Source organism: Ceratotherium simum, chromosome 5, assembly GCF_057802395.1.
Source record: "Ceratotherium simum simum isolate JZ-2026a chromosome 5, ASM5780239v1, whole genome shotgun sequence".
NCBI classification, from domain to species: Eukaryota; Metazoa; Chordata; class Mammalia; order Perissodactyla; family Rhinocerotidae; genus Ceratotherium; species Ceratotherium simum.
The window spans coordinates 12,533,667-12,558,776 of record NC_141904.1 but is presented as its reverse complement, the minus strand read 5'-3'; the positions used below and the strand labels follow the sequence as shown (position 1 = coordinate 12,558,776).

General features: G+C 52.7%; 1 protein-coding gene across 2 annotated transcripts in view; it reads left to right on the top strand.

Annotated features, from left to right (window-relative positions):
* SPSB4 (splA/ryanodine receptor domain and SOCS box containing 4) overlaps positions 1-23,540 on the top strand; it is a 77,401-nt gene extending 53,861 nt beyond the window's left edge. For both annotated transcript variants that reach the window (XM_004419304.3, XM_087430472.1), the window contains one exon: positions 22,140-23,540. In XM_004419304.3, coding sequence (XP_004419361.1) covers positions 22,140-22,267 — 128 coding nt within the window. In that variant the 3' untranslated portion in view covers positions 22,268-23,540. The remainder of the gene's footprint in view (positions 1-22,139) is intronic.
* Positions 23,541-25,110: the final 1,570 nt, after the last annotated feature.

Here is a 25,110-nt window from a genome sequence, read left to right as displayed (position 1 = left end):
GCTTTAGGTCCCCATACTCGACCTACGTGAAAAGTCACAATCTAAGCAAAGATAGTGATTCCCCTCTGATCCCTACATCTCCCACAGAGCACCACCCCAAAGCCCCTCCCACACACACATTCTGGAGGCCCCCTGGTTGGGGTCTTCCTTCTCAAGTCCCCAAATGACTGCAGGGAGCCCCTGGGACCACCCGTTCCCTCCTTACCCAGCAGGAGCCTGCATGCTTATACCTGCCTTGTCCTGGCACAAGTCCTGGAATGCATTTTGATTGGCCGTGCTCGGTCACATGCCCACCCCTCAATCAATCACTGTGCCCACTGAATTGGAATGTGCTGATTGGCCCAGCCCTGGTCACAGGCTCCACTCCTGGAGCTGGGATGCGGCAAAGTCTCCCAGCGAACACACTCCCCAAGGGAATCCAGAGATGTTTCACTAAAAGAGAAGGCAAAGGATGCTGGAGGCAAAGCCATCAGAAATCCATTAGTAACTAACATAAGGGTTAGTAGAACGAAAGTTTATAAATGACTGATCTTTCGGATAAATCAGGGTAATAATACAGGGTATCCTGATAGCATCACTTCATTCACTCTGGAAAGTGTCATTCAGCAGCACCTGTACCCGTCCTCCTCGCATTGCCATCCACGGGGACAAGCCGGGTGAAGACACATTTCAGTGGTGACTTCAATTCAGAGACCTGGAAGAGGGGATCTATTTCCTTAGGTTTCTGGGTTTACCTAGGGAGTGTGTCTTGCATGTGAATATCATCCTGTCATTCCTGGGACATCCTTACATCCACTCCTCTGGGCTCTGACGTTCACTTGGAGATTTCATTTGTTTATCTAGAGTGGGCTTCTCTCACTGTTCTGCCCTGCTTGGGCTGATGTTTAAAATTCCACGTAGAGTGTCCACATGGGCAGGGCCTTAGGGACCCTGGTCCAAGTGCCTCATGCTGTGGACAGGGACCAGCGAGGGTCAGGGGACCTTGCCGAGGTCACCCAGCCAGTTAAATTGCAGAGGCAAGACCCTCTGCCTGGCAGCCACCCCCATGGGTGCCTCATTACCATGGGATTCCCAAGTGGGCAGGCAGGAAGGCAGCCGAGGTGAAAGCCCAGATGACACCTTTGCTGTGAATAGTCCACAAAATCAGTTATGCACAGTCTGGCAGAGCAGTGGGGCGGGCCCCTCACTGTGTGCGTTGCTGGGTGCATCTTCTGCAATTACTTCTTGCTGCAGGGCATCCCTTCCTAATTGTGTTTTGCTCAGGCTAATGTTAAAAATTAACTTTCCCAGCACATTCAAATGAGGCCAAGGGAGGAAGCGTCGTGAGAGCAGAGATGTGATTTTCGGCAGATAAACCACAAGGGGGTCATCTGGAGCAGATGCTCTGTGTGTGTTTGATCCCTCAGAGATGCAGAGCGTTGTCCTGAGCAGCACTCTGTGCTAGGGCCTGGCACACACCCTAGGGTCACACCCGGGCCTTGGCTCCGAGAGCTCCTGGTTTACTGGGGCAGCCGCACAATAAGGATAGTTGGGTGAGATAAGCGTCAGTAGAGCGCTCCAAGGGGTGTGGGAGGAGTGTAGGCGAGAGAATAACAGGTGTTTGGGGGCAGCTGTGGGATCCGGGAATTGCTCACAAAGGAGGGACACTGGAGTGGAGATGTAAAGATGTTCCAAGATGGAAAAGGCTGAGAAAGGCATCTCAGGGGTGGGTACAGCGTGTGCAAAGGCACAGAGACTTTAAGACGCATAGCCGAGTTCAGGAGACTGCAGGAAGTTCAAGGAGCATATGCGGCAGAGAGTAGTCAGCGAAGAGACCAGTTCAGAGGGAGATCCACTAGTCTAGTCGGTCATTTAGTCATTCATTAAAACCCAGGCCTTTTGAAGTCTAGTACTTTTTCTAAATCTAGATTTTATTTATATGAAATACATTCATAAAGTTTAATTAAAACGTGACAGTGATGAGTCTCCTGCCCACCCCTGTTCCCAGCCGTCCTCCCCAGAGGCACCCGATGCTGTCAGATTCTTGTGTTTTCTTCTAAGATATTTTCTGCAAAAACACAGACATTCCCCTCAGGCCCTGACGTGCACCTTGCTATCTTCACTTCCTGCATCGTAGAGGTGACTCAGCAGGAGGCTTCTGCATTCCTCCCGACAGTGGTGGGAGTTAGTTGTCTAGCCCCAGCTGTGCGTCAACAGCTTGGAGCCCTTCTCATCCCGCCCCTCCTTTACAGGGGAAGAAACTGAAGGCTCAGGAAGGTGGGGAGCCACCCAAGGTCTCCCGGCTGTTCAGTGACTGAGCCAGGACTCAAACTCCAGTGTTTTACCTCTCATATCTGCCTAGGCCAGCCAGGCCCACTTCCTTGCCTTGGTGGTCCTCATTTGTCAGACCACCAGTTGGAAAAGGTAATGGTGAGGCTGCCAGTTTGGAGCCATTACAGGCGGTAGGCTGCTGTGTCCACTGGCCTCTTGATGTGTGATTCCAGACTTCCACAGTAACCTTTATCACTGCTCCCTCCCTTCCCGCTTCCTCTCTCCTCCTGCTGCCCCTCCTTAGCTCTCTCCTCCCCACCTTTGCCTCAGCAGCCCTGGGTCAAGCCTCCCCCCATCCCTGTCCCAGCAACTGATCACTATGACAACGAGGGCCTTCCGTCAAAAAGTGGCCTTCCAGGTATTTTATTTTGAGCCCCAATTAAGGCAGGCAGCCTGCAGGCTGGGAGTGGTGCAGGCAAGTGTGTTTTATGGCCTGTGAGAGAGCCCAGGTGCTATTTATAGCTCCTTAATCGGTATTGCTAAATGGGGTCTTAATGCAAGTCCCGTGGCAACTGCACATTTTCATCACGGAGCATCTCCTCCCCACAGCCTCCCTCCCTCCATCTGTCGTCCAAGCAGGCTCCGCCTGGCATTCCCTCCCCGGGGGAAATGGTGCCTCCTCTGCACTCCGCAGCTGTCAGCAGGCTGCCTGGCCCTCCTGACCTCCTCCTGACACCAGTGGGCCTTTTGTGGTTCCGCTTTTGGGGATGTTTGGTCCACAGCTGGTCCACACTTCCATCAGGACCTGGAGTCCTCAGGTGGCCGTTTGTCTCAGGGTTGGGATTCTGTCCCCAACCTCCCACCACCTCTCCCCAGCCTCTCCATCAAAGCCAGACAGGGATGAGGGACACCTATGACTGAATACATGAGTAAACATCCACAGAATCCTTCCATGAATACCTCGTGGGTTGACAAATCTGTTTCGCTCATTCACACAAAGCATCTTAACTATTACCCCATTTCCTACAGCTGGGAAATTGAGGCTGCGCATGGGAGAGCGAATAACTAATGTCGGTCGCCAGGCGCTGTCCTGGGGCTTTGCACGCTCCCCCTTATTCAGTCTTCACACGACTCATTTTATAGAGAAGGAGCCCGTATCAGTCAGGATAGGCCTGATCTTGCTGCAGTAGCAGCCGAGCCGCAAGTCGCACTGACTTCCACAACCAAGGTTAGTTTTTGCTCTTGCCGCGTGCCCATCGCTGGTCAGCTGGAGGCTCCACTCCACAAGGTGTGTGTCCTCACTTCAGGCCCAGGATGAGAGCAGCCCCGAATGGTCACCACTGGAAAAGAGAAGGTGGCAGTGCACAGACTGGCCCCGAAAGCCTCCGGTGGAAGGGACACACAGCACTTCCTCTGACACTTCATTAGCCAGAGCAAGTCTTATGGCCACACCTACCTTCAAGTGAGTGGGGAATGGTAAGCTGATCCCGTGCCGGGTGGGTGAGAGCTGGAATATTTGAGAAGAGTCCTAACGTCCTCCCCAGAAGCTGAGGGTCCCAGGGGTGAAGCGATTTGCCCAGATCCCACAGCTTCTAAGTGGCAGAGCAGGGATTTGAACACTCAGCTGTTTCCCCCAGAAATCTGTGTTCTTTCCCCGTGTAATAAAGTGGTTATAGATATGGGCTCTCAGATCAGACTTCTGGCTTCAGTCCTATCTCCAGTCTCCACCAGCTATGTTACGCTCGCTAGGCAAGTCACCTAACCTCTCGGAACCCCCTTTCTCCGTAAACTGACGGTACTAGTGCAGGACTGTGTCCTGAAAACCACAACTTTATTCTTAAGTTTGAGACAAACTCATTTGGCAGCCAGACTCAACCTGAACCAGTGTGAGGCTATGTATAGTCATTCCCCATTTCACTCCGTGTGAATATTCATAGGTTTCACTGTAGAAATATTAATGCGTTTGGTTGCAGGCTCTGCCCCAGATCGCTGGGATGTTATGCGATACATGGTGTGTGCAGTCTAATTACTGAACTCTGGAACTCTCTGAATTCTGGAACAGTCTGGCCCCGGGGTTTTGAATAAGTGACCTCAGATCTGTAGCGCCTCCCTCCTGGGGTTGTGAGGATTAAGAGAGGTGATGTGTCAAAAATTCTGAGCCCAGGGCCCAGCACGTAGTAAGTGCTCCATAATCGGTGTTTCCTCTGGGCCCTGGATTGGACTGACAAGGCAGGAAAGAGGTGCGGGCTCCTGAGAGATGCCACAGAGCTGAAGCCAAAGCCAGAAAGAAATGGGAACGCTCCCGTTTGCACGTGACTGAGATCAGCACTGAGATCAGCGGATCCCCCTGGTCCTGAGCGTTCTGTCCTGGTAAACAGAGGTCCTTTAGGGCCTCGTAAATCCCTGAGTGTGTTTGTGGGATGATTCACTCGAACAGTAAATAGGATGTTTGTGAAGATCCTCGGAAAAGATAACATGCTTTGTTCTCACACATTAAATTTGAATTTAAAAGATTGTGCCCTTTCCAGCCTTCCGGCAACAGTCTGAGGTGTTGTCTTATCATTCGCTTCTCAGAATCGTGGAATTTGCAAAGAGGGGAGAACCCTGTTCCTCCAAAGTCCTCAAGCCCCACCTTAAGGGTGGAAACTGAGACCCCGTCCTCCGAGCAGCTTCCTTCTGTCTGCTAAACAGACTGGCATTCTACATCAAATTTCATTTGGCTCAAGGGTTCTGCTGCTTTAGCAGAGACCTGCCCTCTCCCATGACACCAGCTAAGAACTGCAGCCCAAAGGGGCGGGGGTGTGGCCCTTAGAACCGGGGTTAAGACTGCCTGGGTTGGAGTCCCAACCCACTAACTGTGTGACCTTGAGCAGGTTACGACCTTCCTGTGACTCACTTTCCTCATCTGTAGAGGAAGATATTGATGGTTGTTGTGACGATTAAGTAAGTTAACTTATGAAAGTTCTTAAAACAGTGCCTGGTGCAGTAAACACACTAGAGATGCTGGCTGTTATTAATATTTATATATGTATATATCTCACAGTGAGTTTGTGGCAGAGCCGGCACCTGTGTCTTCTGTCTCTTACTCCACGAATCTTGTCCAACTAAATTCATGTATTTGGAAATAACAAGTTTGGTGAGGATATGGAGAAATTGCTGGTGGGAGTGTACTGTGATGCAGCCACTGTGGAAGATGGTTTGGCAGTTCCTCAAAAAGTTGAACATAGAATCTGCTTATGACCCAGCAATTCTACTTCCAGGTATATACCCAAGAAAAATGAAAACAGGTATTCAAACAAACACTTATACATGGATATTCATAGGAGCACTTTTCACAATAGCCAAAAGGTGGAAACACCCCAAAATGTCCATCAGTGGATGAATGGATAAATGAAATGTGACGTATCAATACATTGGAATATTATTCAGCCATAAAAAGGAGTGAAGTTCTGATACATGCTACAACATAGATGAACCTCGAAGATGTGCCAAGTGAAGAAGTCAGATATTGTATGATTCCATTTATATGCAATACTCAGAATAGATCAATTCGTAGAGGTAGAAAGCAGATTAGTGGTTGCCAGGGGCTGCAGGAAGGAGGAATGGGGAGTGACTGCATAATGGGCACAGGGTTTCCTTTGGGGGTGATGAAAATGGTCTGGAACTTGATAGAGGTGATGGTTGCACAACACTGTGAATGTACAAAATGCCACTGAATTATATACTTTAAAACCGTTAATTTTATGTTATGTAAACTTCACCTCAATCAAAAAATAAAATACAGTGCAAGGAAGTTGTCACCAGACCTCAGTCAACAGGGCAATTGTGTTCATGCAGAAAATATGCAAGGGGTGGACTCAGTCACCCTGAGCATGGCACTGGGGGAGCACCCTCACTCCCCCCAAATTCCCCCAGGAGGCTGTACCCTTCCCAAATTGAGGGCATCTGACTCATTTCTGACTCCGAAGCACCTGGCCTGGCACACAGGGGATCCTCAAGAAACATGGGACTCCTGGGGGTGATTGACAGAAACACCGTGAGTGCACATGGCCTCTGCCCTCGCCGGCTCTGCAGTATTGGGCCAGCAGCTTAGCCTCGTGCCGGTTTCCCTCACTGCGAAATAACCCAGACCGTGGTGCTGTGCCTAGACTCGCTGTGCTGGCCCAGCGAGATGATGCATCTAAACCCCGTGTGGCCATGCCGTGCCGGGCCCAAAGGCAGGGCTCAGCAGAGGGCAGCTGCTGCTTGCCTTAGATTATTATTATCATTATCATTATGATTTAAATTGGGAAATAAGTCTTTTTTCCCCAGCTTTATTGAGCTACAGTTGACATATAACCTTGTGGAAGTTTAAACTTTACAAGGTGTTGATTTGATACACTTCTGTATGGCAAAATGATTACCACCGCATGTCACCATCATGTCACGTAATTACCGTTTCTCATTTGTGGTGGGGACATTTAAGATCTACTCTCTTAGTGACTTGCAAGTGTATAATACAGTATGATTGGGTTATTATTGTTGTTATGCAAGGTCAAGGGGATTCCCAATCTATGTTCCTTTAGGAAACTGGTTTTGCCACAACCTGAACTAAGTTATTTTTCTGTTTTCCCAACTCACACACACAAAAATGTTAATTTTGTCTGTCATTTTCTTCTACTAATACATTTTTGTCCATAAACCTCTACCATCTGCTACCCCTTGTCTGGAGTAAAATAAGAAATAAGAAGGTATCTGATTTTATGGAAAAATAGATATTATAGGCATTTTACACCAAATACATCAACGTGCTGGGCGTTGAGGAGTGGCTTGTAAGGAACACAGACTCTGGAGCTGGCGGCTCTGCCACGCACTTCTGGGTGACCTTGGAAATCGGGAGACCTCTCTGTGCCTGAGTATGCTAAAACGGGGGTCAGCATGGGCCCTGTCTCATCGGGTGCTGTGAGGACTGAATGAGCTCCCAAAGGGCAAGAGCGTGGCACAGCCCCTGGCATGGGGCGCACTCTGCAGTAGCCGTTATTATTATTGGTGGAGGAGTGGTGGTGACACGACTATTGCTCTGTGGCCGTCCTATATCGCCCCGACTCCCAGGCCTTCTAACCCCTGCACGGTTTACCAGGGGATCGTACGTTTTACCAACCTGGTGCCCACACAAGGAAAACTGGGCGGGAAGAAGGAGTGCTTGGGTTTGGTGACCAGATGAGTGAGACCTTCCCAAGCTGGACCCTCAGAATCCCTGCTGAGAGACTGCAGAGAGAGAAAGTGGGGTTTCATGACGTTCTGTTTTCTGACACGTAGTTATGGATATTAGAGCTACTGTCATCCGCAGCATGGAAGAACGGTGAGCAACTCCTGGATCGGATCGAGTTTGTGCCTCTGTGGTTGGATCAGAACTTCTGGCAGTTTATGAGGGATGGGCTGCACCCAGGTCTGGTGGCAGGGACCGACTTCCCAGAGAGGTGGTGGAGAAGCTTCACTCCACAGCAGAGGTGACACTGTCAGCCCAGCGCTGTGTCTGGGCATAGAAGTATTTTGCTTGGCCATACTAAATTCAAATAACACAGAAATGTCACATAAAAATCTGGATTCCCGTTTTTTTTTTTTGGAACGAACAGGAAATCTGATAACACCAGGCCCACATTCCTGCTTGGAGCTGAGGCTGGAGGTGAATGACAGCCCCCTTGTGTGTGTCTCAGTGCCCATGGGCCCCCCACTCTCCCCAGGCCCACTGCTCGCGTCTGCTCCTCACTACTCACTTAGGTTACCTGCCTGGCCCCTAGGCATGAGAGTTTGCAGCCTCTGGGCTAAAATCCAAACATACTTGTGATCCTAGAAGTACTTTTCATTCATGCGCTGATCGTTAACTTTTTGAAAAGTTACCTAAAACAAGAAACCATTCGCCTTGAAAACTGAAGTAGAAATAGAACAGCAGTTTCCATATTCGCCAGCTCTTGTTCTGTATCATGCTCTTTACAACTGAAAACATTTATTTGCAGACCTCATCATCGACCACTTCTTAGTGGACAGTCTTCTTCCAGAGCTGTCCCAGGGTGAATATGGGGTTCCTCTTGAGCCTAATTGGATCCTTTAACTAAAGGAGTGGGGAGCTTGGGTGAGAAAACTAGGCAGACTCCCTCCAAGAATTCGTTTTACTCATCGGTTTTGCTTAATTTAAGAAAAACAAGCTTCCACCGTCCTCCTCTGGGCCAGTTTCTGAGCTCACACTTGGAAAGGTCAAGTAAACATGATAATCCGTTAGAAGGCCTGCGTATTCAGCCCCTGGGGCTTGTGCTGTTGAGCAAGAGGCTAAAGTGATGACGTTTCCCAAGTGGAAGGGAGTTTGCCGGACCTTGGCTGTTTGCTGGAAAACAGCGGTCAGCTGTGCCGGTCGGCCCCAGTGGGTGCGAGGAGCACAGCCCAGGGCTGCTGCAGGAGGGATGGGGGCGTTCTTGTGGTTGGGTCTGGAGGGGAGAAGACCCCCTAACGCAGTCTGCATTGGCTTCCTTCTTCCCTCCAAAGTCTTCAGGCCAAATCCCGGACAGAACCAGGTGGACTGGACAACCCATCGGTAACTGTCCCCCACTAGGCAGAGTCCTTCATCCGGGCCACTGCACAGCTTACCTGCCAGTGCATGCCTGGGCTTGTTGGGTCAGGGGCCCACCTCCCGTCCATTCAGGGTCTCTAATGCACAGAAAACAAGCCAGCACCACCACATGGAGCGGGGCTGGGGGCAGGGGCGTGGGGGTACTGAGAGTGAGTGACACAGTCAGTAGGGCTGGGTGTCCTTTGCAGTGGCTGTCACCCTACCTCCCCGGGAGAGTTTGGAAACAGAGTGCGTCCCAAACCATACTGCCTGAGTTCCAATCCTATTTTCACCACTTAACTGTGGGTTTAAGCAAGTTGCTTAATCTGTCTGTACCTCAATTTCCTCAGTCTGTAAATGGGTATTCATAACAGTAGCTACCTCGTTGGCTCATAGAGGAGGAAGTACAGCAAGATGTACAAGTGATTAGAACGTCTCATGACGCAGGAGGTGCTGTGTCAATCCTATGTCTGGTCACATTATTACTGTTGTTATTGCCAAAAATCTAGTCAAAGAGCCCAACGAGAAGAAGATGGACTTTGAAAATATGTCAACACTCGTGGGTTTCCTCATGCTTCTGCTTCTGATGAAAAGATTGGAAGGAACATCCCCAAAATAGAAGAGGCTGATGGACAGGCTGGACTCTGGGGTCCCATAGAGCTGGACTGGGACCCCGGCTCCCTGACGCACGGGCTACTCTGGCCTGCTCAGACCTCCGGCTGGAATTGTTTGGGGGTGTCATCCTCCGTGGGGAGTCCAGTCCTCAGCGGGGAGTCCAGTCCTCAGCTCTCCACACCAGCTGCCTCCTTTTTTCACTTTGTCCTAAAGGAGTAACTGCTCTGAAACAATCGTAGCTGTCATTTGATGATGGCCCACATAGGCCAGGGCCTCAGCTGGCTACCTTTCCTCTGCCCCTCGTCTCATCCTCCCTACTCTCCCCACAGGGCCGGTGCGGTCCCCGTTCTACAGAGGAGATGGCCTGCCGTGTAAGACCATGTAAGACCAGAGCGTGCTCTAGGTCTTCTCACTCCGGGCCTGGCCGCCTCTCCTTCCCAGCGATGCCATCCCCCGAGCAGTGCTAAGTTCTGGCAGGCGAGAGTGACTCTGTTATTACTCATTAACTAGAATTTCACTGTAATTCATCTTCTGGCCAAGCTCTCGTTTGAGCCAGCTTGAGGCCAACTCAAAACTTTTCTCCTGCACTTTTGCTCTCTTTCTCTTTTTTTGTTTTTAACTGAACATTTGAAACACAGAATTGGATTAAACATAATCCTTAGTTGTAATACGTTGTCATCATTGGTCCCATGCATAGCCCTCTAGCCCTCTTTCATTCTAATTTGCTTATTCATGTATTTACTTCTTTATAATTGAATGCCACCGTGAATCCATCACCCGACCCAAGGACTAGATCATTCACAGTCGGGTATCTTTGTGCCCCTCCCTGGTCCATCCTTGCCAACCCCCATCCCTCTGCCTCAAGGCAACTACTCCTCTGAATTTTGTTTATTGTTCTTTATAGATTTTTGCATATAGATGTGTGACTAAACAATGCCTTGTTTACTTTTAGTTGTTCTCGAACTTTCTAGCTCGTCTATTCCTGTGTCAGTACCACACTCTGTTCATTGCTATGGCTTTGAGTGAGTCTTCCTATCTGGTAGGCAAGTTCTGCCTCCCTACACTCCTCATTCTCCTTTAGAAGTGGACACGCCACAAGGAATGGGGGTCCCACCTGAGTGTCCCCACCCTGGCCTGGATGGGATGAGCACCAACTGTCTCTGAAGGACTGTTCTGCTTCCCTCTCCAGTCTCCCCATGTTGGATGTGCTTCTTTCGGTATCTGTGGGGGCAGCCAGGTTGTTCCCACGGCTGCCCCCACAGTGGCAGAGTTGGGATGATCCGTGGTGCAGGGTGCAAGCCAGCCAGAGGCCCCCTCGCCCCCGAGGCTCTCCCCACGTGACCAGGGGCTGTCCTCCTCCGAGGCCGGGGTGTCCAGCCATCGTGCAGCTCCCTGGAGCAGGCTCCAAATTCAGAACAGTCAGATTTTCTGGGAACTTTTTCAGCTGAGTCAGGAGCATCCTCCAGACCGAGAACTGGCACAGCGTGTTACTAATTCTGTCTGCCTACGGGAACCTTGCTGGAGGGTTCTTTAGCCAACTTAGGACAGTATGAAAGGACGACTGTTTTTATTCATTCCCTGCACCAGAAGAGCTGGGCTGGAGTTTCCTTTGTAGAGACGAAGGCTCATTGCTGCTGCCTCCCCTCTCCCGGACAGCAGCCTCCTCCTTCCCACTGACCAAGCGCCCAGGATGGCCGAAGCAGAGCTGTAAGGGCTGGGCAGCAAGGACAAAAGCCAGTCCCTCCTGTGGGAGCCCACGGTCTACGGGGTGAAGATAACACCACCAGCAGGGAACCATCCTGGAGCACGGCAGGGGGTCAGGGATTTATCGCAGGCGGGGGCTGGGAGACCACATTTCCTGAACCGAAAATTAGACAATGATGTCTGACAACCACGACAGGCTGTTTCCAACTGGGGTTGTCCCATAAACTCCTCAGTCAGTCACCATAGTGATGACAGGGGAGGGGGATGCTGAGGGCGAGGGAGGCGCTCCCAGCAGAGGGCATGAGCTGTGCTGGATGGGGAGGCGCAGAGGCAGGAGAAAATGGGAGGCTGCTCTTTCTGGTGGAGTCAGGAAGTGACCAGAGGGCTGGTCATGAAGATGGGAAGCCAGGATGGAACAGAGATGTTTAGAAGGTGGACATGGAAGGGCTTGGGGGTGGGGTGGACTTGGAGGGCAGAGGAGGGGCGTGATGAGTGTGTCTGACGGTCCAGGCTTGGGAGCCTGGGACGTGGCCCCCAGGACAGGGATCCCATGGGAGAAGCACAGTGGTGAGGAGGAACGGGAGGTACTTGCTTTCACTGCAGGGTGTTGCGGCGTCTGTGGGGCAACCCCACGGAGTAGGTCTGTAGACGGGTGTGTGGGAATCACTGGGGATCTCGTTAAAACGCTGGTTCTGATGCAGTCGATTTCCAGGAGGCTGCCAGGCCAAGCCGAGGCTGCTGGTCCACGGGCCACACTCTGACGAGCTCACTGGCATCCCAGACTCGAGCCAGGGTGGAGGCTGGTGTGGCGGCATCCCTAACTCGGGTGATAGTAGGCACTAAGTACACATTAAATTGCGGTCTATGGAGTCATTTTAGTTTCCTCTCCAAAATAAAAGTGTCTCAGGCTTCAGGAATACCCGTATTGATCATTCTGGTCAGAATTGAGCGATAGGAGAACGGAAGGGGAGATGTGCCTCTTTAGAAATGTTTTCATTGGAAAAGTGATGCACACACATCAGGTGATGCCCAGGACGTCCCCTGGCAGATTCATCCCCCGACACTCCTGGGTGCCTGCACGGGCTCTTGACTAAGATATCTGGGGCACAGCCTCTGTTCCCATGAGGTGAGGACAGTGACTTTTTTTTTAACAGAAGAGATTTTCTCCAACAATTGATTAATGTTTCCTCAAAGCGTCATCTGGGAATAGTTTTCCCAGTGTTACATAAAAGAGATTTCTTTGACTATGTCTCAGAGATATGCCTTTGGAGCCAATAAACATCCTTCTCACCCTGCAGTAGAGCTACTCTTATTCATCCTCTAAAACTTCTTTGCTGCAGCCTCCTCCAGGAAGCCGTCCTGGATACCCCCAGGCTGGGTTAGGTGCCCCTCTTCCTGGCTCTCGCAGCTTCCCCTACAATTCCTTCTCTTAAGCACAGACCCCTCTGGCTGCCACTATTTATTTAGGTCTCCCTGTCCTGTCTCTAGCCCTGTGAAGTTCTCTGTGCCCTGCTCCCTGCACAGGTCCTACAAAGCAAGTTTGTAAGTAGAAGCTTGGTGAATACATGCATGTGTGATGAGCACCAGTGGGATAAGACTTTATCCTCCAAGTCCACAAAATGACATTAGAACTCGGGCATCCTTCCAAACTCTTCTTGAGAAGGCTTTAATTAAAACAGTGATGTTCTTCATGCCTTGATTTCTCCTTCTGCAGAACAGGCCAATGAAGACATCGTATGTTATTCAGAGAAATTTCAAGCTGCTGAAGGAGAGGGTCTCTGGCTTTGTCCTGGGGTGGGGGCTGAGCTGGGATTCCTCCCCAGTACAGCTCCCCACCCCAGCCAGCCTCCCCAGCCGGCAAGTGACGGGACCTTCTTCCATCCCCCACTCCTTCCCAGCCCAAACACACAAAGGTTTCTCCAGGCTGCATCTGCTTACAGGCTGAGAAGGCCCAACAGGGGCCGAGGCCACAAAGCCCCCAGGAGGGCCTGAGTCCCTGACGCCTGCCTGGAGCCATTCATTCTTCCTCACAGCTGGGAGAGGGCACTAGCTAACCCCGACCTGGCTTCGGCTCACCCAGAGCATGCAGCACAGTGAGCAGACAGGCAGCCCCAGCCCTGCTGAGATCTCAGCCAGCGTGGTGGAGAGTGCCTGTGGACAGAAGGCCCTCGGATGAGGGATTCTGGTCACCAGATCCCACATTCCTTTGACAATGCTAATGTGAACCTGTGGCTATAAAGAGCCTCACTTGGTAAAGCAGAGTGCAGCCTCTAAGCAGCCAGCCCTGCCTAAGAAATAACAGCAGGTTATAGCCAATCAGCCCCCCTGGGCCTGGCTCAGCACCGCCTCCCCCAGGAAGCCCACCTGGCCTGTGCCAGCAGCTTGGGAGCCACGGCCCTGGGTCTCCAAGGCTCATGTAACATTTATTTCCCAGCATCAGAGCCCTTGCCATTCACTTTTTCATGTGCGTTTAAGCCTAATTTGATTGGGCCCAGTCAGAGTCCTTCCACTGCCAGGGTGAAATGTGGTTTCTATTGTGCCAAGTGTGTCAGCTGGTGGAAAGGACCCTGGGCCTTCTTGCCAAGTGACTTGCAGCACTGGTAGAGGCTGGGGCCCTGAGGAGGAAGGCGAGGCCACTCTGGCAGCTGGTGGCCGAGGCCGGCCAGAGCCCAGGACTGCCAGCTGTGCAGCCACTTTCCGCTCAGCTGTGTGGCAGGTCGGGAGGGAGGCCCTGAAATGGAACTGAGCAGAGATGAGCTGAACTCAAGGTGCTTCTTGCTCCCAGTTCATTCCCCAGCACCCCCCCTGCGCCCCCACTTACCAGCCATCCCATCCTGCCTGTCTGCCCCCAGACCCTTTGTCCCCAGGAGTAGGGAAGTGTTGAGCTGGGTGAGGAGGGAGGTGAAGAGAAGGAATGTCGATGGATTGAGCAAAAAGTGGGGGCTCTGTGGCCTAGAGGTCTCCGTGAGGGGAAATAATGGTCACAGTGAGAGTGGCTGATCCAGTGGTCAGAGACCGGGGTACTGGAAGGGGCATTTAGGGGTGAGGCTGAGGTCCATGGTGTGGCCCAGCGAGGGGTAGCTGGGTAGAGGAGAGCGTCCCTGAGGATGAGGCGGTCCAGAACCAGGAGCCCGAGTGACGAGAGGGTTGTGCCTGTGGAGGATTCTGTCATCAGGGGATGGCAGGTGTGGGTGGAGAGGGGACCTGGGAGGCCAGGGCAGAGCCCTGACAAACGAGGCGCCAGAGGTCAGTAGATGACAGCAGCAAGGATCAATTGGGAGAGGACGCAGCCGAGTGGCATGAGCCACGGAGGAGCTGGGACTTCTCCCAAGCAGATGGAGGCGGCAGAGCTTCACGTGTGGCAAGAGGGAGCAAGGAGCCTTGCCCCACCCCCTGGCCCTGGGAGCACAAGTAGCCCCCAGAGAAGGCTGAAGGGCAGTGGTGTCCTGGGAGAGCATACTCGGTGCAGTTAAGGCGGGAGGTGGAGGGAGCGCTCAGAAGGTGGGGGTGCAGTTTTCTGTGTGTGGAGCAGCAGTTCCAGAGGGCGCAATGGGAGATTTGGGTGGGGAAGCTGAGGGCTGGTGTCAGAGGGAAGGAGGCACAGAGCATTATGGGGGATGCACTTTAGAGAAACAATGGCCACTGGAAGGAGGCTCTTCCCAGCATCATGAGCTAATGGATCTTCGTATCATTCATTCTACCTTTCTTTGCTTCTGTATTTCATTTACTCTTTTCCTGGAAGCTCGTGCCATCCTGTTTCTCGGAATCCTTTTTAATCTTGCTGGAGCACCTCCTTGAGTAACTTTCAGACTGGGTGGGTAGAGGCTCTTCTTTTAGAGCCACTGGACACATCTGAAAATGTAGCGGCTGTTTACTCTGCAGCAGTGTGGCTCCCCTCTGCCTGGGAGTACCGTGGAGTCTTTGGGTGAGAATATTTTGCTGGACATACTTTCCTGTTGGGTACTGGGTCAGGGAGCTTGTGGGCCGGCTAGACCCTTGGGCACTTCATCCAGGTGGAAGTGTCTTCTCATTTCCACCATCCGCCGTGGCCGCTTCTGCTGTGGACAAGGGCTCACTCATGCTCCATTCGGTCCTCTGTTGGACCTCGACGCTGACCAGGAGCCTCCGTGAGGCTGCGCACCTCGTTCAGAGCACAGGCGCAGGTTCAGCTGGGGCAGAGAGGGGCACACAGCTGCCCCAGAGGCTGGGCTTAGAGTTCTTTAAGGGATGACCCCGACGTTTGCTCCATGCCCAGTCTGCCCTTCGTTGCTGGAGCTCGGGGCTTCTCCGGGCTCCTTTGGTGAGAGCCACGTGCCCCCTGGCGTGGGGCTGCTGGTTCTCTGCCTGATTTCTCCACCCTCCTGTCCACTGCTTTCTGTCTTCCTGGAACTTGCCCTCCTGTCCGGGCTGCTGACTGCCTTTGCTGCTTTCCAGCACTGTTGTCAGGTCCTTCACACACACACCCCTCTTCTGTCGTTTCAGGGGGATGCTGGGCGGAGGAGTCCAAGCGTGTGGGCCCAGGCTGCCCCCTTGAGCACAGCCCCATATGGTTCAGGCGGCGTTTTCTAGCCAGAACCCCCTGTTCTGCGTTCTCCCCTCGGAGGTTTCCCACGCCCTCGCTCTGCGGTATGGCTTGGGAAGGCTGTGCATTGTTTGGGACACTTGCTGTGCGACACTCCTCTGTGCACACGAGGTGACCTGATCACCCTCTATCCCGGGGGAAAATGAGGGCCCCACCGGGGCTGTGGGCACCTCTGTGCCGAGGACGCCTGTGGGCTCAGAGTTCATCTGAAGATGCTGCTTGTGTCCCGGCTGCGGTCACAGCCCTTTCCGCTGGGGAAACAGTGAAAACTGCTAAGGAAAAGCTCCAGATTCCAAATGCTTTCGAGATGTGAGCTGAGGTCTGTCGACCACAACAGAGCAAGGAGGTCCAGAAATGCCATATTTTAGACGTAAGTGGGTAATGACACCTTTGTCCATTTGTGTAATTAACTAAGTGGATTGACACCTGACAGGTGCAGACCCAGAGGGCAGAGGAACCAAGTCATTGGGGAGGAGGTGACTCTTGATTTGGGTCCTGAAAGAGGAGGCAGGCTTCTGGCAGGCAGTGCAGGGAAAGGTGTTCTAGCTGAAGGAGCAGCATGAGGGGAGGCCCAGAGGCATGCAGGAAATTCTCTGAGCCTTTGGACAGTGGACAGGTGTCAGTGGACAAGTGATTAGCACAGTGTCTGACACGCACAGTGTGTGTGTGCTTGCCTATGTGTGTGTCTTCTCATTTCTTTTCCGGGAAACAAACAAACGGTGCCCAGGTCTCCTTAAGTTCAGATTTCAGGACTGTCACTCAAGCCTTCCCCATCTGCTGACCGTTGTCTGAAACTGTTGCAAAAGAATTTCACCTCTTAACCTTAAAACGCTGATGTTTTTTCAAAATACAAATGCAGGCATGCGGGTAGGTGGTGACTCACGTCTTGCTATCTCCCCACTACAGTCGGAGGGGACTTCAAAGGGCCCAGGGGAGCAGCTCAGACACCCAATCCCTGTGCCAAGCTCCCCACCATTTCCATCACAGACATGGACTGTTGTGACCAGATGAGCTGACGCCCCCACTGTATCAACAGCAAAGCAGAGTCCCTGGGCAGTTGTGTAGCTTACTCGGGGTCGTGCAGCGGGGAGTGGTGGAGAATTATGGAAAATTCGGGTCAGTGGAGAACTGTGGAAATGATTGCCTTGTGATATTTTTAGCACAGAACCAGACACCCAGCCCTGGCTCCAGTAAATCTTCATCAAGAGCAGAGCATTGTTGTCAATTAGGATGATGCTGAGGCATTTTTAGAACCACAGTAAGTAAATTATCACTAGTTTTAAAGGTACCTCTTGGGCTGATGGCCTGAAATAAGACATACTGTAGAGAGAACACCTTTAAGGTAAGGGGCGTGTTGTGTCGTACCATCCTCACAACGCGTGGATGGAGGTGTCGCTATCCCTGTTTCACAGATGAGGAAAACGTGGCTCTGAGAAGGTGAGCCGGCTCTCTGGCCCACCTGTGGGAACGGGAGCTGGGATTCCAAGGCAGCGCCTTCCCCACTTGGCCCCATTGCTGCAGGTGGGACGATGCCTGGTTTGCGTTGTGTCCACACCCACCACTGCGGAGCCGAGGCACTCCTAACTCGGTCAGTGACTTACTGTTTTTAATGTGAACTTGTTTTTGAAGTAGAACATATATGCCAAAAGTGTACCAATCTCAGATGATGAAGCTTGATGATTTTTACCAACTGAACACACTGGTGTAGCAGGACTCAGATAAAGGAGCAGAACAACACCCCCCACGAGGAGCTCCCTCCTGCCTCCCCCATCACTGCTCCCCCAATGTCACCCCTGCCCTAACTTGGTCATCATGTTTTTGAACTCTATACAGATGAAGTCACACAAAATGTACTTTTCGGTCACTCAAAATTATGTTTGAGTGATTCGCATGTTTTTGCTGTGATTGTGGTTCCTTCTTTCTCAGGGCTGGTGAGTATTCCACTGGTGAAGACGCACAGTCTATGTATACATTCCACTGTTGATGGACAGTAGAGCTGTTGTTTCCGGTTCCGTGCGGATACAAATACTGCTTCTATGAGCGCTTGTGCACGTGCACTTTGGTGAGCGTGTCCGCCAGAGTAAACCCGCAGGCCGTAGGTTCAGCTGTAGGAGATGCTCCCAGTTCTCCAAGGTGGTTGCGCCATTTTACATGCCCCCCCCCTCCCCCGCAGCATTACGAGAGTTCCAGTTGCTCCACATCCTCACCAGCACTTGCTGTCTGGTTTTCGTTTTAGCCATTCTGGTTGGATACAGCAGAGTCACATGATGGTGTTAATTTGCTCTTCTCTGATGATTCATGAAGTTGAGCACTTTTTCGTATATTTATTGGCCATTTGGATATTTGCTTTTGCAAACAATGATTCCTTCTTAATTTTATCTTTAGTCAGAAAATATTTCTGAGAATGGCTCCCATGCTGAAAGATTCTGTTTCTCTCCCCACCGGGGTGATCATTTCTAAGCCTCGACATTTGGCAGTTCTGCAAAGGGCTCCAAAGCCAGCGGGAGTGAGAAAGAGGAGTCGGAGGTCGGCATCCGACACCGGGCATCCTCGGGGCTCTGGAAGCCCCACAGCCGCACCACCAGCTTTCTCTGTGCACTGGGGCTCGCCGTGCAGTCGTCAGTGTGAAGTTCCCCCAGAAGTGAGGGAGGATGAGATATAGTTCACATTTAGAGCTGAGACGTGCTCTGAACTCCATCTCTGTCTCGCTTCCTTTCGCGTTTGGGCTCCGGATTGACTGCAGTGACTGCAGAGGAATGAGGATAAACGGGGCTCTTCCCTCCCCTTCAGCTCCTAACCAGGCAGGGGACACACAGGGATTGGGTGCTGACAAGGCTCAGGCGCAAGGCGTTGAGGAGCCGGTATGTGCTGAGAATTTTGAAGGGATTCAGAAAGCTCTGAAGCTCTGGCAATGATGATCAAACGTTAACAGCTCAAAATTTCCTGACGCAAAATGCAAGCCCATCTCCCCTCACTCGGAGAAGGAGCTTCTGGCCCCCAGCCAGAGCCGACCTTGTTAACGGCCCTCCCCAAGCGTATCCTCACAAAGGGCCACCAACCAAATGCCCAGATGGGAGGAGAGAGCTAGGAGGGCACCTGTGGAGCACCTACTGTGTGCTGGTCACCGTGTCAAGTGCTTTCCACTTCCTAACTCATTTGACCCTCACCACGAGCCTCTGGTCAGTTAGCACCTGCCCTGTTCTCAGGGGGCTCACAGGAGAGCGGGGAGCTAAGGCAGAAATGCCGCCAGGTAAGAGCAATTCCTTTCAATAGCTTAAAACAGCTCTGGAAGACATGCCCAAAGCAGCAAGTCAGACCTTCATTTAGCAGACATTTGTGGGCCATCCCTTTGTGACAGGCCCAGGCTGGGGGGTGGGGATCCTAAGAGAGATGGGTCAGGGTCATGTCCTTTAAGAAGTTCAGAGTCTCCTTGTGACCATTCATTGATAAATGAATGAAACTGAAAATCCTTGCCACCTTTGTCTGAGTAGAGGAAGAGAGCACGTCCGGTCAGGGTGGTGCACGGTGCCCAGGCGTGTGCCGCCAACGGCCGTGAGTGGGGACCAGCGCTTCCAGAGCTCCCATTCACATGGTGCCCCGGGTGAGGCCCTGTGCACCTGCCCTCTCCTTCCATCCTCTCTGTAACCTGGGAATTGTTGCTCCACTTTGCAGATGAAGAAACAAGGGCTCAGAGTACGCTTCCCAAAGGCACAAACTTGTAGTTGGCAGAGCTCAAAATCAGAGACTCCAGATTCCTGGAGATCCCCAGGAGGGCATGTGCGGAGGAGGTGGGGTCCAACATGGCCCCGAAGAGCATGAGAACGGGAATGTGGCTGGCGGGGTCCACACTGGAATGGATGGGTGTGGGAGCAGAAGAGGCATCTTGGTTGCAGGGCAGCGGCTGAGGTGGGTGCAGACCTCACCGCAGGAGAGGTGGGCGAGGGTGAGCTGGGAAGGGGTCGGAGCCGGAGTAAGAGCCTGTGGACTGTGTCATATTCTGCAGTGCGCCTGGGAGACAGGAGACCCTCTCCTTCACTTCTCACTCTAAAGCACGGTGTTTCAGGGAGGCAGCACGCAGCTCTAAATACAGGCTTTGGGGCTGTGTGATTCTGGACATCTCTCTGAGCCTCAGTTTCCTTTCTCTAAAGTAGGCACGGTCACATCTAAATGAGATAAACCTAGCGTAGCAAAGGGGACAGAAGAGATGCTCAATAAATGTGGTTAAGATATAAGACAGGTTCCAGCTTCCAGCTGCCTGGGTTCGACTTCAGGCTTTACCACTTGCCAGCTGTATGTCCTTGTGCAAGTGACTTACCCTCTCTGTGTTTCTGTTTCCTCCTCCTTAAAATGAGGATGATAATAATAGTTCCGACCCCAAGAGGTTGTTGTGGTCTGAGTTTGAGCTCACATACATGCCTGTGAGCTGATACAAATACAGAGCTGAGCACAGCACCTGGCCCCCTGACAAGCCTTCCGTAAAGAGCAGCTACAAGTCCCTTGCGTTCCTCACACTACCTGGTAGGTAGGTAGCAGCTGCTCATTTAACAAGGTCTGTTGGTTTTCTTTCTCCCCAGCATCCAGTGGCACAGGCAGCACTGGGCTATGGGAACTAAACGGAGACCCTGAACCTTGCAGGGGGAGGTCAGCTTCCAGCAAGATGTGGAGGACGGGAGGATTTGGGTCAGGGGGAGGGCAGGGGTTCACAGAAGCATGATTTGGGGGGCATGCAAAGCTGGGAGCAGAACCAGGTATGGAAAGGGAGCAGGAGAGCTGGGTGCAGGGGTGTTGCTAGGGGAGAAATGGGGACGCCTCGGGGGGTGTCAAGTGTGGGCCTAGGCATGGTGACTGTGAGACCATGTGACTGGAGTGAGTGATCTGCCTTCTGGGCCTGGAAAAGGGGATGCCCAGGCCTCCCTGGCCAACCGAGAGGGTCTGTGTGAGGATCAAAAGAGGGTACGCAGGTGACAGTGTTTAAAGCCACCAACACTCCATGCAGATTTGCCCCATGCGGCCTCGCCTCATATGAGGGGGAGCTGGATACACTCTTGTGCATAACGCCCCAGCCGAGTCCCGCTTCATCCTAATGGCTCTCTTTGTTAACGCTGCAGCTCTAGTCAGTGGAAATCCCTACGAAACACTCTTGACCAGCTCCCCTCCCTTGTGATAGTATTCCCATCACAACTCTTGTGTCAGTATTTACCATGTATGGTTTCATTATATCTTAACACATTATAGAATGCTTTTAAAATATCACTTGTTTAGGTCCCAAAAAAGTGTTAAGATGCAGCTTCAGGCCTCTAGCACGTTCCTCTAGGCCTGGGAAACTAGGCCTGTACAAGCCGTACGAGACAATGTGTGACCACCATCATCTTCATTGCTGATCCAGCTGAGTGGCACCATTCCTCTCCTCCAGACCTCCCAGCCTGTCCTGTTTTATGCCTCTGTGCCTTTGCCTGTTCTCTCTGCCTAGAACACCCTCCCCAACCTCACATCACATAAAACTCCTATTCACCCTTCAAAACCCCCTTCAAGTATCCTCTCTTTGAAGTTTTGAAACAACTCTTCCATGCAGGAACTGCCCAGCTTCTGGCCCTATGCATTTAGGAATTATTGCGTAGGTCACACTCTATTACAGGTATTCACCTGTTTAAACTCCCAGACCACGAGCCTTCCTCCACTTCCAGGGCTCCCTCTGGCCTTGGCTTACTTGTCTCTCTATCTCCGGGGCCAATCAAAGGGCCTGGAAGAGAATAAGAGCTTAATAAGTATGTCTGCAATAAACCTAGTTAAACTCGGTCCTACGTCCAGAGGTTCCATGGCTTATGGATTTTAATTCATGAATTTTTCCAGAACTGGATATTGGGAGAAAATGCATCCCTCTGCTGACCATCAAAAGAGGCTATAGGATAAGTTTGAGGGTTCAAAGGCATTTCAAACAGCCTCCCCTGACCTACCCTGTTTTTAAGAGGAAGCCCTTGTAGATCCACCCTGGGTCAGCGGCTCTCATTGTTATCACGACCTGCAGAGAGAAGTATTTCTTACACTGAGACCCACTAAAAACCCACATCGGAGACAAAACTTTCATGGAACAATATTTGCCCTTGCTATGGGCATTGCTCTCCATTTCTCTTTCTTCTTTTTGTTCTTTTAATTGCTGGTCACCACCCGATGAATTGACCCCACGATTCTTTAGTCTAATTGGTTTGCATCCCAGAGTTTGAAAAACACTGCTCTAAGCCTTCTGCAGCTAATGTAACCAGAGAAGCCTCCTCAGAGGAGGAGCCCGGGGCCCTGAAGGTCCGCTGCGAGGAGCAGGTGGGCCTGTGGTGTGCAGCGGGTGGGCGGGGGAGGGGAGGTGGGAGGAAGGCACGGGCGAGACGCTAACCCGCTTCCCTGTCCTTGCAGCCGAGCCCCTGCCGCTGATGGACCTGTGCCGGAGATGCATCCGCTCGGCGCTGGGCCGCCCGCGCCTCCAGGACATCGGCTCCCTGCCGCTGCCTCAGTCTCTCAAAAACTACCTGCAGTACCAGTGAGCGGGCCGAGGGCCGCGCTGTCCTTCACGGTCACGCAGTACGGCCAGGAAGGGGTCCTCCGCACCCCGCCCCCCGGGACGTGCAGCTCTGTGAAAGGCCAGGACGTGCTCCCAAGCTTGGACGCGATACGTCTGTTGCCAACAGTATTTGCTGCCTGGGCCGCAGCCCTCACGTCAGACACCTCCTTGGAAGCCACGAGGAGTCTGGAGTCTGCGCCCGCCGAGATCCTGCCGCCGCCCAGGACACTGCGGCCGCTGATATTGATCAGAGAGCCTGCTTCCTTCCTCAAGACAGTGAACAGGCGTTGGGGCGGGAGACTTTCTGCCGTGCGCCCCGGTGCAGACAGGGCTGCGGGAAGATCGGCCAGCTTGGGGAGAAGATTGCCTCTGAATAATGACTGAGGAGAGCAGCCTGATGGCCGTGCCCCTCCGGGCCCCACCCCTTGCCAGGGCAGCGGGATTGTGGTGACACGTTAGGACTTTGTGCCCCTTTGGAAGACTTTACCCAGGGATGCCCAGCTGCAGAACTGGCAAGTGGACAAAGTGGTGTTAGACCCTGGGAGCTCACCTCTGTGAACGTCCTTTACCTCCCTTCCAAGGGCCGCCCTGCCTGCCCCCACATTCTCCAGATGCTCCAGGCACCTCTATTCAGGGAAGCTGAGTCTGACTAATTCACCCAGGGTCGGAGTATATCCTTTAGTATTATTATTTTAAGCAGCGTTGCATTTTAAAAGAGGAGTGTGGTGAGGGCAGTACTTGGTCCAAAGGTGCTATGAGGGGAATTGGGGGCATTGTGACACCCAAGTGGGTGATGTCGTCAGGCTGGGGAGCCTTCCTGGGGTGCTGAGGGGCTCCAGGCAACCATCCATTCAGGAGGCAGCCTGGCTGCCACAAAGCTTTATTTGAGCGAATTATTTTTTCACTTTAGGAGACTGTACGAGTTTGTTTCTGTTTCAGATGTGCTGTGCTGTTAATTTATCAGCTTGGGGCCTTGGGGGCAGCCTTGTAACTGGACGGGGGATGTGGGAGGCACCCTCTCCGCCCGCTGGGAGCCGGGTCCTCTCGTGGAAGACGCTGCTGCTGCTGCCGCCGCTGCCACTGTTGGGCATCTCTCATGTGTTCCCGACGCTCTCTGCCCAGACTCGTTGTTAACTGGAAATTGTCACAGCAGTGGGATACCAGAGCCCCAGACGGCACTGCCTCCCCCCACTTTAATGTGAATTTGACTGATGAATGAGGAGCGTTTCTAATAAAGTTTGTCGTTCAGTCCGTCAGCTGTGTATTAAATGCTCTTTGGGGAGGGGCTGGGTGGGCTTCTTCCATGACCTGGCTGGTGCCTCCCCAGACCTCAGTACACAGGAATGTGAATCCTTCTCCAGGTGCTTCTCGTGTCTTCTGTCTTGTCCCCGCTTGAGCCCAAACTCTAGTCATTTACAAAGAAGAGCGAATGCCCCAGAAGAGCGAGTGTGCCTGAGTCCTGGGTCTGTGCAAAGCCAGCCGTGATGGTGGAAAACCAGGTCCAATTCCTAACCCCGTGATGTCCAAAGGGTGGCTCTGCACGGGGCACAGGGTCAACCCTATGGGACAACAGTCACAAAGTGGACCCAAAGTGGGGCTGGCTGTGACTTTGGAAGTGCATGTTGTCACCAAGGAGCAGTGCGAATTCCTGAAGGGCGAGTGTGCGTCTTAGCCAGGCTGGGAGCTGGGAGCAGGTCAGGAGCAGTTCAGGCTGGTCTGGGTCAGGACTGCACGACACTCACCCAGCAGCACGGGCCACCAGCACTCACTGTGCCAGCCTCCGCGGAGAGCCCAGGCAGGTGTGTCCCAGCCCCAGGGGAGACATTTACAATGCAGCCTAATAAAATGAGAGGGGGCTCATGAAGGGGGCGGGGGAGACAGGGCCTGAAGGGAAGGCTTCCTAGAGGAAGAGGCACTCTCCACACCTGCTTTTTAAGAGAAGACAACCTTGGGGAGGACAGACCAAAGGAACCAGACTCACTGCCCCTGCCCCTAGGGGGCAGTGTTCTTCCTGCTCTCACCTCGGGGCTGGAGGCTGGGCCCAGCCTCCAGCAGGTTTCTGTCATTTTGATTGTGGGAGGCAGCTTCCTGCAGAGGTGCAGCCTCAGGCTTTGGGGTCAGGAGGCGTGGGTTTGAGTCTCAGCTTTGTCACTTATATGCTGTGACCTTGGGTAAGTCGCTTCCTCCTCTACACACTGTGGGGGCTGGACCGGGGGATGAGGACTCTGCCTCTCTCAACTATGGGCTCCCAGTTTCAGCACCAGTGTCCAGCTTGGATGCAGGTATTGTTGGGCATTTGTGTGTGCCCAGCACTGCCTGGGGACAGGAAGGAAGGGCTGTGGCCCTGCTCTGTTGGAGCTCACATTCTTAGGGGGAGACCAATGACACATGGAGGGAAGAGATGAGCTGGGTAGGGGCTAGAGAGCGGGGAGCAGAGGACCCCATTTCTGAGAGTGAGCAAGGAAGGCCTCTAGGGAGACACTGAGTTCTGGAAAAATGAGAGAGAGCCAAACACGTGAAAGGGAGTGAGTGGTGGGTCCTTTCTGGGTGGGGTGACTTCCTGCCGTCCCATCCTTCTCCATGCCGAGCTTCTGTGTCCCAGTGAGCTGAGCTGAGGTCGGGAGCCACGGCACTGCCACTCTGCCCCGGGCTCCAGCTCAGTTTGGCTGCGAATATGTGACATGTCTCCAGGGCTCCTTGTGTATTAGGCCGCCCCCCTCACGCACACACACACACACACCCGAGGAAAGCCTCTCCCTGGAGACATCCTGGGAGCCTCCTGGCCGCTCCCCAGGGCCAGTGCCCTTGGTAACCCAGCCCCCTCCC